The 16350-nt window shown below is 46.7% G+C and overlaps 1 protein-coding gene across 2 annotated transcripts in view; it reads right to left on the bottom strand.

Moving 5' to 3' along the window:
- TOP2A (DNA topoisomerase II alpha) overlaps positions 1 to 16350 on the bottom strand; it is a 67328-nt gene that overhangs the window by 18511 nt on the left and 32467 nt on the right. For both annotated transcript variants that reach the window (XM_078645516.1, XM_078645515.1), the window contains exons 16-26: positions 15538 to 15647; positions 13579 to 13671; positions 13342 to 13456; positions 13120 to 13241; positions 12378 to 12526; positions 11979 to 12210; positions 11760 to 11894; positions 9984 to 10184; positions 9344 to 9539; positions 8712 to 8803; positions 8048 to 8194 (exon numbers count right to left, since the gene is read on the bottom strand). In XM_078645516.1, coding sequence (XP_078501642.1) covers positions 8048 to 8194; positions 8712 to 8803; positions 9344 to 9539; positions 9984 to 10184; positions 11760 to 11894; positions 11979 to 12210; positions 12378 to 12526; positions 13120 to 13241; positions 13342 to 13456; positions 13579 to 13671; positions 15538 to 15647 — 1592 coding nt within the window. The remainder of the gene's footprint in view (positions 1 to 8047; positions 8195 to 8711; positions 8804 to 9343; positions 9540 to 9983; positions 10185 to 11759; positions 11895 to 11978; positions 12211 to 12377; positions 12527 to 13119; positions 13242 to 13341; positions 13457 to 13578; positions 13672 to 15537; positions 15648 to 16350) is intronic.

The raw sequence follows: 16350 nt of genomic DNA, 5'->3' as shown, positions 1-16350 counted from the left end.
CCAGAGAGAACCGGGAGTACAGACCTCTTCCCCTTGAGACAGAGGCACGTCTCCTATCGCCCTTTTCCTGAACAGGATATCAGCCTCCGCCTGTAGCTCACGCAGCTGAAACTGCGAGCTGACCGGAGGAATAGCTGGAGAAGGGCTGATGAACCGAAGACTGACTTAGACCTTTGTTCGCCGAGGAGCATCAAGCTCTCCCGCGTATGCGCACAATATACTTGTGAAGTATTAAAGGCGGCCCGGGACCACAGACAAACCCTGGGAGGAAAAACGCAGCTACAAAGGGAAGAAGGCCTCAAGCCGGTCTCCAAGCCCCAAACCTACAGCCTTCCAAAAGTCTCGAGTCAGGCTTATGCGGGCCACTCACTACCCTCATGGCAGCCCAAGGGTTGCCCAAAGAACGGGAGAGTAGTAGCACCCTGCTGAGCCGCAGGCTGCAGAGACGTCCGACGAAAACAAGTATGGCAACGTACGACAAACACACAATACTTGGGGGTCGGCAGGAGAGAAAACTCCGCTCCGACACCGATGCTTAGAACTGAAACCATCAGGTCTCTTGTAAGGCTTCCCTTCTGTCTCTTGGCAGGGAAACCATAAATCGGTGAAGAAAACACCCCCACACAGGGATCCTACCACAACCGCCCAGCAACAGCGGGCCACAGCATGACGTCTACGTGCCACCACCCCTGCGACCAAGTCAGAAGTACATTCGAAGCCAGAACCTCCTGGCAGGTGGTAGCGGACCAAAGCTAAGTACCGCCAACCAGTTAAGAGTCGGAGAGGGACTCCCCGTACTCTAGGAAGACTCATCAAGGCACGGGGATTCGCAGACTGAGGGGCCAAAGGCCCCAGCCTAGATGATGAGAAGGTATGCGAATACTAAAAACTAAGCAAAAAAGGACCAACGTCCCTCGCTTACACGTGGTGAGTAGCCAGACTCCCCATCAGAAGGGTTCCTCGACGCCGATCAACTGCTCGGCGTCGTGAGTGGACGGTGCCGGGAACACAAAGTCCCCCCCTACGAAGAGGGGCTCAACACGGAGCGAGGCCTGGAACAAGACCCAGGCCGCAAGCACCGGTAAGTGTTCCGCGGCTGTAACCCATGACGTCGACCTCACTATCACTAAGACAGTGACTGTCTCTACGATAACCAACACTCTGACGTCAAAATGTCACCACGGTGTCAAACACCGAGACATCCATAACCGTGACGTCTGGACCCAACGGAAGATAGCGGAGTCCAAGCGACCAACGCCCCAAAAGGAGCATCACCGCTCCATGACGTCGATTATCACCGCTCCATGACGTCGAGCATCACCGCTCCATGACGTCGAGCATCACCGCTCCATGACGTCGAGCATCACCGCTCCATGACGTCGAGCATCACCGCTCCATGACGTCGAGCATCACCGCTCCATGACGTCGAGCATCACCGCTCCATGACGTCGAGCATCACCGCTCCATGACGTCGAGCATCACCGCTCCATGACGTCGAGCATCACCGCTCCATGACGTCGAGCATCACCGCTCCATGACGTCGAGCATCACCGCTCCATGACGTCGAGCATCACCGCTCCATGACGTCGAGCATCACCGCTCCATGACGTCGAGCATCACCGCTCCATGACGTCGAGCATCACCGCTCCATGACGTCGAGCATCACCGCTCCATGACGTCGAGCATCACCGCTCCATGACGTCGAGCATCACCGCTCCATGACGTCGAGCATCACCGCTCCATGACGTCGAGCATCACCGCTCCATGACGTCGAGCATCACCGCTCCATGACGTCGAGGCACTCCATCGACGTCGAGGCAACGAGGCATCTCCACGACGCCGAGGCATCTCCATGACGCTCCACGTCCTCGAAGCCGGCAGGAACTGCGTCATAGCTCAGACGTGCCCTTACCGGGGAGAACCCCAGAGGTTACAGCATGGGACTCGGTAGAGGACCCACCCTCCTTACCCAGAGGCTGAAGATGCCTTCAAACTCCTCTGTTCTAAACCTGGGAGCCAAAGCTTCCCAGAAAAGAAGTCACAGAGAAGACAGGTGTCAAAAGACACAGGCAAACACAGAATACAAACCTGTGAGCTCCAGCTTTGGTCTTTAGTACAGCTGCTGACAAAGCACTTGTCAGACTAGAAGTAGTATAAGACAAGAATACTGCAGAAATTCTGCCAAAAAAACACAGCAGAATGTAGATAAATGCCAAAGACGTAGAGTGAAGCTGTAAAAATCCAAATTTATCACAAAAATAATATAGAAAAAGCTCAAAAAAGAAGAGCTAATGCTCCAGGGTCCTGCTAGCAGGAGCCGGAAAAAAGAACTGAAAGTAAAAGGGACCTGCAGTGCATTCTGGGATACTGTGAGGCTTCTGGAAAGTTCTCTTAAAGGCACAGTATCCTGTTTTGAGCCACATAATGGCAGCCTATGGGGCTTGTCTGTCCACTTCCTCTCTATCATTCCAGAGGGTTTTGCTGTTACAGGCAAGGTTTTCTCTGTAAGAAAACCCTGGACAGGCTGTGCTGTTTGTGGACTTTTGGTGGAATTTCTAGTCGAAGTACTGGACAGTGTAGCCTGTGGATATAGGCTGCATTATCTGTCTTTAAATTCTCTCTTAAGTGTCTGTGCAGTTCTGCATGCTTGGACAATTTAAGAGATTTTTGATTGCTCCAGGGTCCGCGCACATGGGCGGGACTATTCACTAGATTATGACTATACACAGAGATGTCCGCGCACATGGGCGGGACTATTCACTAGATTATGACTATACACAGAGATCCCCTACTACAGAAGTACGCATCCTGTAGGTCTATAGCACATAGCCAGTCTCACTGTTGCATCAGATTTACCCTCAGTTGCAACGACAGCAGGCGAAATTTCTCTCTGCGAATCCACTTGTTTGCTTGTCGCAAATCCAAAGTGGGCCTGAACTAGTTCTTCTTGCGAACCAGAAAGAATCGCGAGTACAGACCTCTTCCTCTGAGACAGAGGTACGTCTTCTATAGCCCTTTTCCTTAACAGGATATCGGCCTTCGCCTGGAGCTCGCGCAGCTGAAACTGCGAGCTGATCGGTGGAATTGCTGGAGGCGGGCTGGTGAAACGAAGACTATCCATTGCAAACAATATTCAGCACCCACATGTCCTGAGTAATTTTTCACAGTACCCATGTGGCGCCAGAAGAGACATCAGCAGCCGCGCTGATGAGCTGGTTCGACACCAGCATCCCCTCCTTCAGAATCTCTTGAAAGTCCTCTTCTCTCGAGGAAGTGTCTCTGCGAATTCCTGGAGGGACTCCCATTGGGCACGATAGTATCGCCCTAGCAAAGCCGCAGCACTAGCCGCCTTCATTGCAGTAGATGCCGCCCCACAGACCTTTCTGCCTGCCAGACTATCCATCGGCTCTCCTTATCCGGAGGTACGTTGAAGACTAGGAGGTGGCATGCTGCTTCCTAGCCGCCGTCACTATGACAGAGTCCGCTGTCGGATCCATCCGAAGAAAGGCCGGGTCAGAATCTGGGGCCCGGTACTTCTTAAGGAGCCTGGAAGGAGCAGCCTTAGTCACCGCGGGAGTGAGGAACAACTCCTCGGCGGGCTCTACCAATCCTGGTACTAGAGGCAGTAATGGTCGAGACAGGTGCTTTTTATGGAGCGACCGCCTTAGACGATGAGGCTCTTCGACAACGAACGTCTGCGAGACTTAAACGTCATGGATCCCCTCGACGCCGACCTTTTCTCCACCAACGGCGGTGTCACCTGGGCGGCGAGCGCCGACGCCGGGTCTCCTCTCGACGTTGAATATTTAACGAGGATGAAATAGTCACCGGAGATCGACGGCGGTCTATTCAGTTCCCCCGACGCAGAGCGTCGACGCCGCTTCGACCCAGAGCCCATGGGAGACGGGAACAAACTGTAGTCATCCCTCTCGACGCAGACGGAGAATGGAGACGCTTGCTGGTCTTCCTGTCCCTGGGGAGCCCCCCAGAGGCCTCAGCATGGGCAGAGGAAGTCTGCCCAGACCCACCTTGTGCTCTCAGTCTTCTGTCTTCCAGTCCTTGGAGCCTGATCTATCTCTCAGGGTCCTGGAAGAGAATCCCTGGCAAATGTCACACTCCTCTGGGACATGAGATGAGGGAAGGCAGATGATGCACACCTCGTGTGGGTCAGACTTGGCCTTCTTCCTAGAACACTCTGGGCATTTGTCAAACAAAGCAGACATTTTGACAAATAAAAGAGTGCACCAAGACACAAGGAAGAAAACACCAAAGTACTTCAAAGAAAGCACTCAAGTACTAGAAAAAAGTGAAAAATCACCAAATAAACCCTTGAAAAGGGAGAGCTCAATGCTCCAGGGTCCTGCTTGCAGGAGCCGGAAAAAAGAACTGAAAGTAAAAGGGACCTGCTGTGCATTCTGGGATACTGAGAAGGTTCTGGAAGGTTCTCTTAAAGGCACAGTATCCTGTTCTGAGCCACATAATGGCAGCCTATGGGGCTTGTCTGTCCGCTCCCTCTCTATCATTCCTGAGGGTTTTGCTGGTTAAAGCAAGTGTTTCTATGTGGAGAAACCTGGACAGGCTGTGCTGTTTGTGTTTTTTTTGGGAATTTCTAGTTGAAGTACTGGACAGTGTAGCCTGTGGATATAGGCTGCATTATCTGTCTTTAAATTCTCTCTTAAGTGTCTGTGCAGTTCTGCATTTTTTGACAACTAAAGAGGTTATTTTTGATTGCTCCGGGGTCCATGCACATGGGCGGGACTATTCACTAGATTATGACTATACACAGAGATCCCCTACTACAGAAGGTAGTCTTGATGGTAAGGAGCCCGAGAGGACATTTGTGCAGTCGCTTAAAAGAAGCCCACATCAGAAAGGAGAGTACTAGATTAAGGTCCCACTGAGGCATGATTAAGGTGTAAACAGGTTGCAGACCTTTCAAAAACTAATTTACAACAGAGGATTTGAACAGGAATGGTTGATATGGCAACCATAGAACAATAGCCTTTTAAAGTGCCCAAAACAGAGACCTGCTGGTGAAGAGAAAGTAGGAGAGGGACACGAGAGAGAAACAGAAAGAGAGTCAACCTAATTCTCAGTACACCATGCCACAAGCATGCCCCAACAGCAGGAGTATACTGTCTTGATCAAGGGATGCCTGGCTACCAAGATAACATGGCAGACTTTGGCAGAAGGTCAAAAGCTATGAACGGTTGAAGCTCAATCTCCACGCATGTAGGCAAAGCTTTGACAGAATTGGATGGAGAACCCTCCAATGCAGCAGAAGGAGTAGTTTCTTACCTGTAACTCCAGTTCTGTAGTAGGGGTATCTGTTATAGTCCCAATCTTGTGAATAGTCCCACCCATGTGCGTGAACCCAAATAGTCTCTTAAGTTGTCTTCTTCTGCAGTCCTGCATAGACACTTAAGAGAAAATCAAAGACCAATAATGCAGCCTAAAAATACAAGGCTACATTGGCCAGCACTTGATCTCGAAGTGAAAAAGATAGCCAAATAATATTAAATTTTACACACTTTGTCAAGTTTCACACCTAGTGAAACTCCCCTTCACAAAAATCCTTTTGTCATGATAGAGAGGAAGGGTTGGACAGACAAGCCCCATAGGCTGCCATTATGTGTCTGGAAAAGGGATACCAGGCCTATAAGGAACTCTCCAGAGACTCTCGGTATCCCAGGATGCACAGCCAAAGGCCTTTTACTTTCAGTTCTTTTTGAAGGTGTATAAAGCCAGGCATTATTGTTTCATCCACCGGGGAGGAGGGCGGGCACTTATGACTAACAGATACCCCTACTACAGAACTGGAGTTACAGGTAAGAAACTACTCCTTCTGTAGTAGGGGATCTCTGTGTATATAGTCATAATCTTGTGAATAGAATGGCAAGCCCATCCCAAAAAACCAAACCAGCGGTGGAGGAAAGACAATATCACTACTGTGCAAACAGATTTCTCAACGAAGCCTGCCCAACCTGAGCGTCTGCCCTGGCATCAGAGTCCAAGCAGTAGTGTTTGGCAAAGGTATGGACCGACTACCAAGTGGCAGCCCTACAGAGGTCTGCAATGGGAACATTACGTAGCAAAGCTGTTGTAGCCGCTTTGCCCCTGGTGGAATGAGCCTTCGGCTTTTCCCCTAAGGTCTTGTTAGCCTTTTGGTAACATAACTAGATACCGGACACAATCCACCTAGAGATGGACTGTTTAGAGGTGGCAAGACTAGTCCTGACCGAACCATAATTGACAAACAATTGGTCTGACCTACGAATGCCCATGGTCTTATCCAAGTAGAATTTCAACACCCTTCTTACATCCAGGGAATGAAGAGACCTTTCCGCCGGAGAGGAAGGATGTTTCAAAAACATAGGTAAAGTTATCGTCTGATTAACATGGAAATCAAAAATTACTTTCGGAAGGAACTTCGGGTGAGTCCTCATGACAACTTTGGATGCATGAAACACTGTATAGGGCTCTTAACACAGAGCCTGAATCTCATTCGCCCTGCGGGCTGTTATAGCCACAAGGAAGGCCTCCTTCCAGGATAAATGCTGTAGAGAAGCCTTATGAATAGGCTCAAAAGGCTCCTTTATTAACCGTGACAGCACCACATTCAGTTCCAATGAAGGCGACGGACGCCGAACAGGGGGAAATACTTTCTTCAATCCCTCCAAAAAATCTTTAATGGTTTGTGAAGGACATTTTCTATACGCAGTTAATGCTGCGAGGTGAACCTTAATAGAATGGAAATTAAGGCCAGACTGAGCTAAATGCAAGAGGTATGGAAGGATGACATCTGCCTTGCAGAAGGTAGGATCAGTGTTATTGGCGGTGCACCAGATGCAGAACCTTTCTACTTATAGGCATAGGAAGTCCTTGTGGAAGGTCTCTTAGCCTCCTTGAGTATTTCCATGCAGGTGTCAGGCAAGTATCCATATTGTATCTCTCAGGAGCCATGCCGCCAAACACAACAATGAGGTTGGGGCGCACCATCTGCCCCCCGAACTTCGAGAAGGTCCAGCAACATGTGGTTGGAGAGACCGATGGAGCAGGTCCGTGAACCACCACTGTCTAGGACACTCCGGAGCAATGAGGATCATTCGTGCTCTGGATTGAGATAGCTTGATGAGTACTGCCAGAATCAGGGGAATGGGTGTAAAAGCGTACAGAAAGCTGTTCGACCTGCTGGTCCATAGCACGTTCCCCAGAGTCCCTGGTTGGTAAAACCTGGAGGCGAAGTCTCTGCATTTTCTGTTTTCAAACAGATCTATTTCTGAAGAGCCCCATCTTTCGAAAAGGTTTCCTAGCACCTTGTTGTTTAGGTCCCACTCGTGGTTTTCCTGGACCAGCCGCTGAGTGCGTCGGCCTGAGCATTCTGCACACCTGGTAGATGGGTAGCCTGGCTAGCAGCCAGTGCCAGATCGCCTGCGCTTCCTGGGACAGTGTGTTCCCGGACCTATTCGCCTCCTACTCTTCCACAACTTCCTCCTCCACAACCGTAGCCTTTGGTTTCCGGCTTAGCCCCTTCCGCAGCCTCCTGGGCCGGTGGCTCCTGCAAGGCCCAGAAAGCCAAGATCAAGATCCAGAGGGAGGCATCGCGGATGTTTGTTACAGGTTTTCAGGCAAGGAGCAAGTTGATTACACCGAATTCTGCCACTCAATCACACATTTTGGTGGATCAGTTGAGGATCGCAGTGGGTACAAGAATGGAAGCTGGGGTTAAAGAACAAGCATGCATGTTATGTCAAACTCGTTTACACTGAACCCCTATTAATGTTTAAAAAAGAATTTGAGTTTTATATAGTGCAAACTAGACCCGAAGCGATCAGGTAGCAGAGCACTTTAAATGAGCACCAGTTTATTTACAGATTGACACATTCATTTTTGTTAAGCAGTGAGTGATTAAGGTATTTGCCCAGAATCACAGGATGTTAAGCGTCGTTGCAGAGACTCGGACCCAGTTCCCTAGCTTCGAAGTTGAGCACTCTAGCCATAAAGCTACATCTTGTTGCTTGTTTACACAGAACAGACTACAGCTCACCTTTGTGTCCCTCTGTTTGCAGAGCTCATCTTTCTTCTCCTTTGTCAGGTACCACATCGGCATGTTCAGCAGGTAATTGAAATCTGGCCCAGAAGTGGGGGCTGCATTTTCCGCCTCTTCCTCCTCAATCATTTCACCAGCCTCTTCCTGTAGGCAAGTACAAAACAATGTTTATTGCACCGTTATCAGCTGATTAGAGTGACTGATACATATTAGAGACAAAGACTTGAAAAGGTGTCTAGACCAGAAATAATGCACATAATCAAAGTGCTTTGTGGACCACCCGTTAACCATGTGTTAAACAGGATATACTAGCATGGAAATACTTCAGGCCTCCATTTAAGTATCTAGAAAATAGTGGGTGGAGGGATGTCACGGCCTGAAGTTCAGCTTTTGAAGTGTCTAATGATACACATCAGCACCAATCGATGACGGCTGATATGCGCATACAGCACAGAAAATTAAGTGAAGTGGCCACGATATAAGGGGTGTTAAATAAGCATCACATCCAACCAGGACCATTCTGACAATTGGACAATTTTGATCCCACTCCTTAGCACAACTGAGACATATGACAGGGACTTCGCAATGGGATGGCTGAGTCCTCTGCTTGGTTGTTTCCTCCGCCTGTGAGATCTGTTGTCTCAGCCACAGACCATCATACCTTTTCTTGAGCTTGTTTCCATGTCTTCACTGGATCAGAATCATAACCTCGGTCCACAAGCAACTGGATAAGCTCTCTCTTTGGTTTATTTTCTGAAAGAAAAAATAAATAATCCAGTTGGCATGGTTATAAAAGGCTAACTAGGTAAACATCCGAATACAGATCGAGTCTACTAGCAAAATAGGCAACAGACTGCACAGCTATATCAAGTCTAAAAATTACGAGACCAATACCTTCATTCACACTCATTTTATAAAAGTGCCACGAAAACCCACATCACTTCAGAGTAAGCTATGCTGGATATATGTTAATCTTTACTATAATCGTCTTCAGTCCAGAGTGTCAGTGGTGAGAAAGGTCCCATACTGAAAAACCAATAACACTCCGGTATGAACTAAATTTAACCAGCCTCACAGAAGGACATTTCTGCAGGTTGTTTCAAGATCTTCTGCTGGCGCAGTTTGGTTTTGTAGCACCCATTGTTGTACACAATATTTTTGTTTACAGGGACAATTTCAAAACAAATCAGCAGAGACTAAAATGTAATACAGAGCATAAGAAATTAAACTTTCACACTACAATCTTAATAGAGACAAGGAGTTTCAAAAATGTAATCTATCCTTTTTACTTACCAATCACAATCTTGCCCTCTATTTTCTCCAGAATAAAGCGAGCCTGGTTGGTGAGCTTGGACGCCTCTGCTGTTAGCATTCCCACCTGCCACTCCTTCCTAAGTCCGTAGTACTGCAGTCGCAGTTCATAAAACTCCTTCAGAATTTCCATCACGGTCTCGTATTTTTTAAGGCAGCCAACATGGTCAAAAAGCACCTGAGAAGGAAGTCTTATTTCTTAAGCAATGCCAAAGTGCCACAAGACAACTCATAGTATTTTATGGACAGTACCAACCCATTGCACATCCACAATGAATAAATGCAGTTCCCACAGCGTTGGCCCTGGTTATAGAAAAAAATAATCTAAACACCCCAACTTTGACTGATTTATCAAGCATAACAACCTCCATGTACAACACATTACTTGGGTGCAATACCCTGCCACCATTAAAGGTTGCATTTGTGACAGACTCCTGCTGCAGTTTAAGCAGCATAGGTTTTTATAAAATAAAATAGCTCGACCAAGGGCAGGTTTTCAGTTCAAAATAAAGAGAATTTGTATCAAAAAGAAAAAACATGCTTCAGGAATCAAACCTACAACTCATTCATTTAAGCTGTGCAGATTCACAACATAAGTGCTGTTTGCATAGCTGAAGCGTACCATGGAGTTACAGGTAAGCGGACTCTGTAGCTTGAAAACCTTGTGCAGCCCAGCAGCCTCTGCCTCAGCCAACTTCTGCTCAGTCATAGTAATCACGAAGCGCACAGTGGTGTCTGTGTGATACTCTCTGTAGTCCTGAATAAGAGGAGGGCTCTTGTCGGTACCATTCATCATGGGCTCCAGCACCTGTTCTTTGTAAGTCTGGGTAAAGGAAGGGAAGACAGATGTGTTGCACACATTGAGCTTCTCATATACACAATGAAGATCTATGCACTGACACCCAGGTACTTATGGACCGGCTTTCTAGTGTCATTGGAGGTTAAGTCAAACCACATACAAAAGATCACAATGGAAATCTTTACACATTGCATTTTAGCACAATAGCTTGAAGGCAGGGGATAGAATTGACTTTTTGCACTTTATCATACCAACTTGTACAGGCAGCTAACCGTGCTAGAAGCATGGCTCCAGACAGTATGCACTTTTTGCCCACTTCGTCTCATTAGTGGTAGAAGTCAGACAGCACTACCACAACACGTTGAAGTTTGGGACATGGACACCTTCTACAGACACAGCAAAAGCTGGTTACATCAGAAGCTCTAGGGTACTACAATGCCAAAGATGATGCTGCCGGTCCAGTTCTTGGGCTTTGGAGGTTTTTATTGCAGTTGCAATTTTTAGTTTCTAAATTGGCTTTAATTCTTCAAATTAGTCCGGAGTTAACGTGTAAGGTTTAGCAGACTATGTATTCTATAACTGGTTTTATATAAAACTGCTTAACTTTCATATATTATGAAGCTATGTAGTTTTCAATTGGGCATAGATCTGTGTTTTAGCGGCCTTTAAATTGGTTGCAATGATTTTCCATGCTTCATTATCTCCTGAATAGTATTTCTGCTATGGTATATTCAGTTTAAGTTGGACATTCTGAAATGTTCCTTAGCACTATGACTGAGTCACGGCTTCTTCCCACCTGGTCCCCAAGAATGGTTAATTCAGTCACCTCATCGACATTGATGGTGATTTATCTTATCCAATCAAACCTTGCCCCTAGCAGAGGCTTGTTTGAAAGCACTATAATCCTGTGCACCCCCCTCCTCCTATTTCAGTGTAAGGATATGGTCCATCAGGCGGTGAATTCACGCATAGTATTTGTGGGCTGCTGAATGCGTGTAGTCCTTCATATTCTGGTGCGATGCCTCATTAGGGATTATAGGCCCGCTTTCATCCAGTTTATGCACCTATTGGAAAGCACTGCCCTATTGTTGTCATCTGCTTCCTTTACCATATATAATAACATTGACCCATTCAGCAAAAGTCACCTTCATACCTTGGGCCCATGTTTGCACACAAGATTAAAGTTCGCTCTTGTGCGAAGGTTTAGATTTCGCAGGCATGAAATTTTTTTTTGAGGGGGGGGGGGACGACGACCATTTTTGCATTAGCCTCTAAGTGCTCCTACCAAGCGAGTTTTCTGGGTCATGTAAATATTGCTTTAATAGATTAACCATGTTTAGGGTTATTGCACGCTTTGATGGGATGTTAAGTTCCCTCTTGTTATCCTTAATCATCTTTGTCAGTGTTTGGCATATCTTGGTCTGCTTGTGAAAAACCATAATTAACACAGGGACATGGTTAGCGTAGTTTGTTCCTTTCTACGAGTGTCTAGAAGTTGCAACTCTAAATAAACCTTCAAATGTATTGACATACAAATTCACCTATTTTCATTTAATTGTCGTAGGCCAAGAGTAAGAAAGCAGAGCAGCGCATGCTTACTTGAGTCCACGTCCGGATGGGAAGCTCAGAAATCTCAAGTGTCGTTTCATCAATCACAGCCACTTCACCATTCACCAGGTACTGACTTGGACCCAAATCTTGAATAACCCCTTTGAAATTCTTGTAGCTTGGAAGCTAAATAAAGAATAAAAGAAAATTCTAGAACGGCCCGGCATCACAGAACAGCTCCAACCATGACTGAGAAGATCACCAACTCACCATTGGAAGGGGTTCCTCTCCATCCAGCATTCGGCGGATATTGTTTATGACTTCGCGGACATCATAGTTGGGAATCCTGCATGCCCAGCCAGTTCCAATACCTTCAGCACCATTCACCAACACCGTGGGAATGATGGGCATGTACCACTCTGGCTCCACTCGCTGGTTATCATCCCGGATAAACTTCAGAACATTGTCATCCATCGAAGGGAACAGCAGACGGGCCAAGGGACTACAAGGAGGACAACAGCATGAGCGGACATTCAGAACTTGCATAAAAAGACATTTATTTACTGGAGTACGGTGGCATCATACCAGCAGAAAGACTGATCCGGATTCAGAGCTGCAGTGAAAGGTGGGTTTGAAAACTTCACAAATGGATCTTAAAAGCAGACTTACCTTAGCATTGTGAAGATATATCGGGGGCTGGCAGCATCTTTGCCACCATGCAGGCGCGTACCAAACTGACCAATGGGCTGCAGAAGATTGATATTGTTGCTCCCCACAAAGTTCTGTGCTAAGTTAATAATGGTAGACATCAAGGAAGCCTGGAAAGAAATACACCACCATGAATGCTTGTGTGGCAGAGCCCACTGATTAATAGCAAAACCAGTAGCCTGGCACCTCAGAGGCAGATATACAATTGTAATCTGTAACTAACCACAACTGAAGTACATTTGCTGTAAGATTTCTTTTTGCCAGGTGACCAACGCGGTCACATGATTAGGACAGAACCCATTGCGCACTCGCCGAAAACCCACTCCTGTTCAAGCTCTGTAGTCGATCAATGCAGGTTAGAGCAGTCAAAAGCCCTTCAGCTTGAGCTGCACTGCTTTGACGGCATCCACAACAAATAACTCACATGGTGGCATTGTGCTTGGTAAAGCTTATGTTTGGGAAATAGCGGGATGGGAGTAGGGGAGCTAATGGGATCTCCTTCCATTCCAAGGGATCCAAACATTACCTGTGGCACAAGGGGCATGGATCTGCACACTTGCCATTTTCAACTAGGGTGAACATAGCCCAGTAGCATCAAGGTAGTGGCTATAAAGGTTTTGTGATATATATAGCAGCAACTGTGCATCCCACTCTGCCCCATGGGGCAGGGGGGGTTTAAGACTGGACTGTTTTAGCTACTTACCTCACCATGGTGATAAGCAGACATCTCAGCAACGGAACCAGCCAGCTGTGCCACCTTAACCTCCCGTTTGTCATTTCTTTTGAAGCATGTGAATAGAACTTTTCTCTGCCCGGGTTTCAAACCTGAGATCGATTTAAAAACACAAACAAAATGAACAAATGTCACTTCTAGCACTCACACTCCTCTTGGGTGTAGAGGCTATCTTGGGTGCAATTAACTCACCGTCCACCAGCGATGGGATGGAGCGCTCGTTGTCAGAGTTGGAGAATAGGATCAGTTCTTTGTTGACGAATTCATTATAAGTCAGCTGCTTTGTGGCTGCGCCGTACAAATAATCCTATGCAAAAAATACTGTGTTAAGTTTTTTATGCTTACATCACTGGAATTCTGAGCAAAGCAGTGGACCACCCAAACATACTAGAGTACAACAACAAAAAAGGTAAAAAAACAACAACTTACCTCTGGTAGGCCAAGTAATCTGCGCTGCCTGCGGTCTACCATGAAGTTAGTCAGCCATTCCTTACGGTCATCAATCTGCTTCTTACTAAAGGCCTATCGGATCAAACAGGACACATTTAAAAAAGGGAAACCATGTATTCAATTTTGAGAATCTGTATTAAGGTACAAATCTACATCGGAGTGAGCAAGAGTTCAAGCACAGAATTAACAGGAGTCTGTCTACAGATACGATGGTCTCAGATCAAGGGAGCAGCCAGAAAATTAAGACACCCACCAGTTAGAACCAAAGCTCTTATGGCACCAAAGTAAAGTGATCACAACCCTCCTCAGAAGAGCTCTATTGTCTCTACCATCCATGCATCTATCCATTCATCCTTCCATCATCAGCCGATCCCCACAATTTCACCCTTCTAATCTGTCATGCATTCAAGCTTTCATCCATCGTGCAGTCTTTCACCATTCCGTCTGTCCACCCATTTCCAGACCATTTGTATCCATCTCCAAGCCCATTCATCCACCCTTTCACTCATCCTGTCATCCCTTGTCTTCCACCTATCTACCATTTCATTACATCTACCCTTTCACTCAGCTCATCCATCTGTTCACCCTTCTTCCCACTCACTCATCCATTCATTCATCTATCACGTCTCATCCGTCCAACCTCCTTCACTCATCCATCTACCCTTTAATTCACCCTTCTTTTCACTCATCCACCCACCCTTTCACTTCATCCATCCGTCCATCCTCCCTTACACTCAACCCATCAATCCATTGGCACTTACTCAGCCAGCCATCCACTCAGCCACCCTCCCACGCATCCATCTGCCCATCAACCATCCTTTCACTCACTTCCCTTTGTTTGCCAAGTTGCAGACAGAAGAGGCCTATAAAGACCTTCACCCTGTCGCAGCTTCCTAAGTTGGGTTCCTCGACGACGCAGCATTCACCATTTCACCCATGCATCTTTCTAACTTTTGCTCATCCATCCTTACACTCCATTCATCCACTAATCCAGCCATCCTGCCTCATACATCCACCCTTTCACACATGAATCCCCCTTTCATCCATGCACACCTACCTTTCATTCATCCATGCATTTACCCTTTCATCTACCCTCCCATTCATTCATCTTTTCATACATACTTTCCCTTTTATTCATTCATCCATTCTTTCACTTATTCATCCCTCCACACTTGTATCCAACCTCCTTTAACTCACACCTACATATCAGGCATTTCACTTACTTAACTAATCACCCACCCTTTCATGTTGGAGCCTTTTTTTTCTGCCAAACTGCAGACAAGAGGCCGATTCCGAACTCCAACCCCGCTTTAGCTGCTAAAACAGGGGGTTCACAACGCTAGAGTCTATCATGTAAAGCAGTGTCACGAGGATGATTTTCGGGGGGGGGGGGGGTGGGGGGGAGGTTGCAGTGTTAAAAAATGCGAAGTGCAAAAAAAGAAAAATCAATTTCTGTACTACGGTAGTAATTTAACCATCACCAACATTCATTTTGGCAGCAATAACTAAGAAGCACAATTACAACATGAGAAAACCAATTAACAAAGCAATACTAAATGTGGTATCTGCACATTATTATTGACCTTCAAGAGTCCGTTTAAAAAGAATAATATGTGCCTGCCTTTAAAATAAAATGTGTACAGAAATAGTAGGGAGTTTCTTTGGGGGGCGGGGAGGCAAGTTTCGCAGTGAGTTTTTCAAACAGTTTAGTTAAGGTAAACGTACATTATAAATTGTGTTTGATGCACGTCAATATTTGAAAAATTCAGTTCACTTGCTAAAACCCAACCCCAGGAAAATCAGAGCTGGAACTAGGACATTGGGCCACCAAATTGGATTCCAAGCAGAGTTCAGCAGCATCCTTGTTCCAGTGGCTAAGGAGAAGCTATACATGTCTACAAGCCTGAGTACCAGGAGCAATATATAAGCATCCATTACCAGGGTGATCGCAGCATCATCTTCAGGGCCGGCATACTTGAATGGGATGCGGTGCCGATTCATTTCAGCAAAGTATTCTTTAGCCTCTTTAGATGTGCTCGTACCCAAACCTAAAAGCCAAATTTTGCTTGGTTAGTTATGCACACCACAACAGCACTGCACGTCACGTGCAAGTCAATTTTCTCCCAGCCCCACAGCATTTACTTACCTGTCTGAACTACTAGTAACATAGGCGCTTCCATGAACAACTTTGGGTCCCGGGCTTACTACCATTGGGTTCAAGCTACCCCTGCTGATGAGGGGGTGATGCCCCAAAATCTGTCCCAGGATGCTCGTTTCCGTACCAGGGAGGACCTGGCCTCGCAGTTCGGGCTGGACTGTTCCCATGAGGCATAGAGTCTAGACTGATTTGCATATGGCTGGGTCTAAACTGAAGTGGCATGGTGAGCAAAAGAACGATGGATTTAACCCAGATCTCTTGACTTGGGGGAACGTCTGATCTGCATGCCATCCATCTGTTTCTTAAACTTTCATAACCTGGCACCATTCTTTTGTGCTTCCAGGACGAAAACACTTTGTAAAGAGCCGGAAAACATGATCTAGTACTTTTTACTAGGGAACATTTGGGGTGGCAGGAAGAGTTCCAGGAGAAATAAACTGCAGTGTTGGGTGGAAAACCTAAGGTACCGGCCGGTATGTAAGGCAACCAGTTCTGTTTTCACTAGTGCAATTTTGCCACTGGAAGAGACTCCGTGCTGGCAAGCAAGCACCCCCTGTTCCGCTTGCACTGAAATGGGAGCAGAAAAGCATAGT

The sequence above is a fragment of the Lissotriton helveticus genome, chromosome 5_1, assembly GCF_964261635.1.
Source record: "Lissotriton helveticus chromosome 5_1, aLisHel1.1, whole genome shotgun sequence".
NCBI classification, from domain to species: Eukaryota; Metazoa; Chordata; class Amphibia; order Caudata; family Salamandridae; genus Lissotriton; species Lissotriton helveticus.
This window is presented reverse-complemented; position numbering and strand designations above follow the sequence as displayed.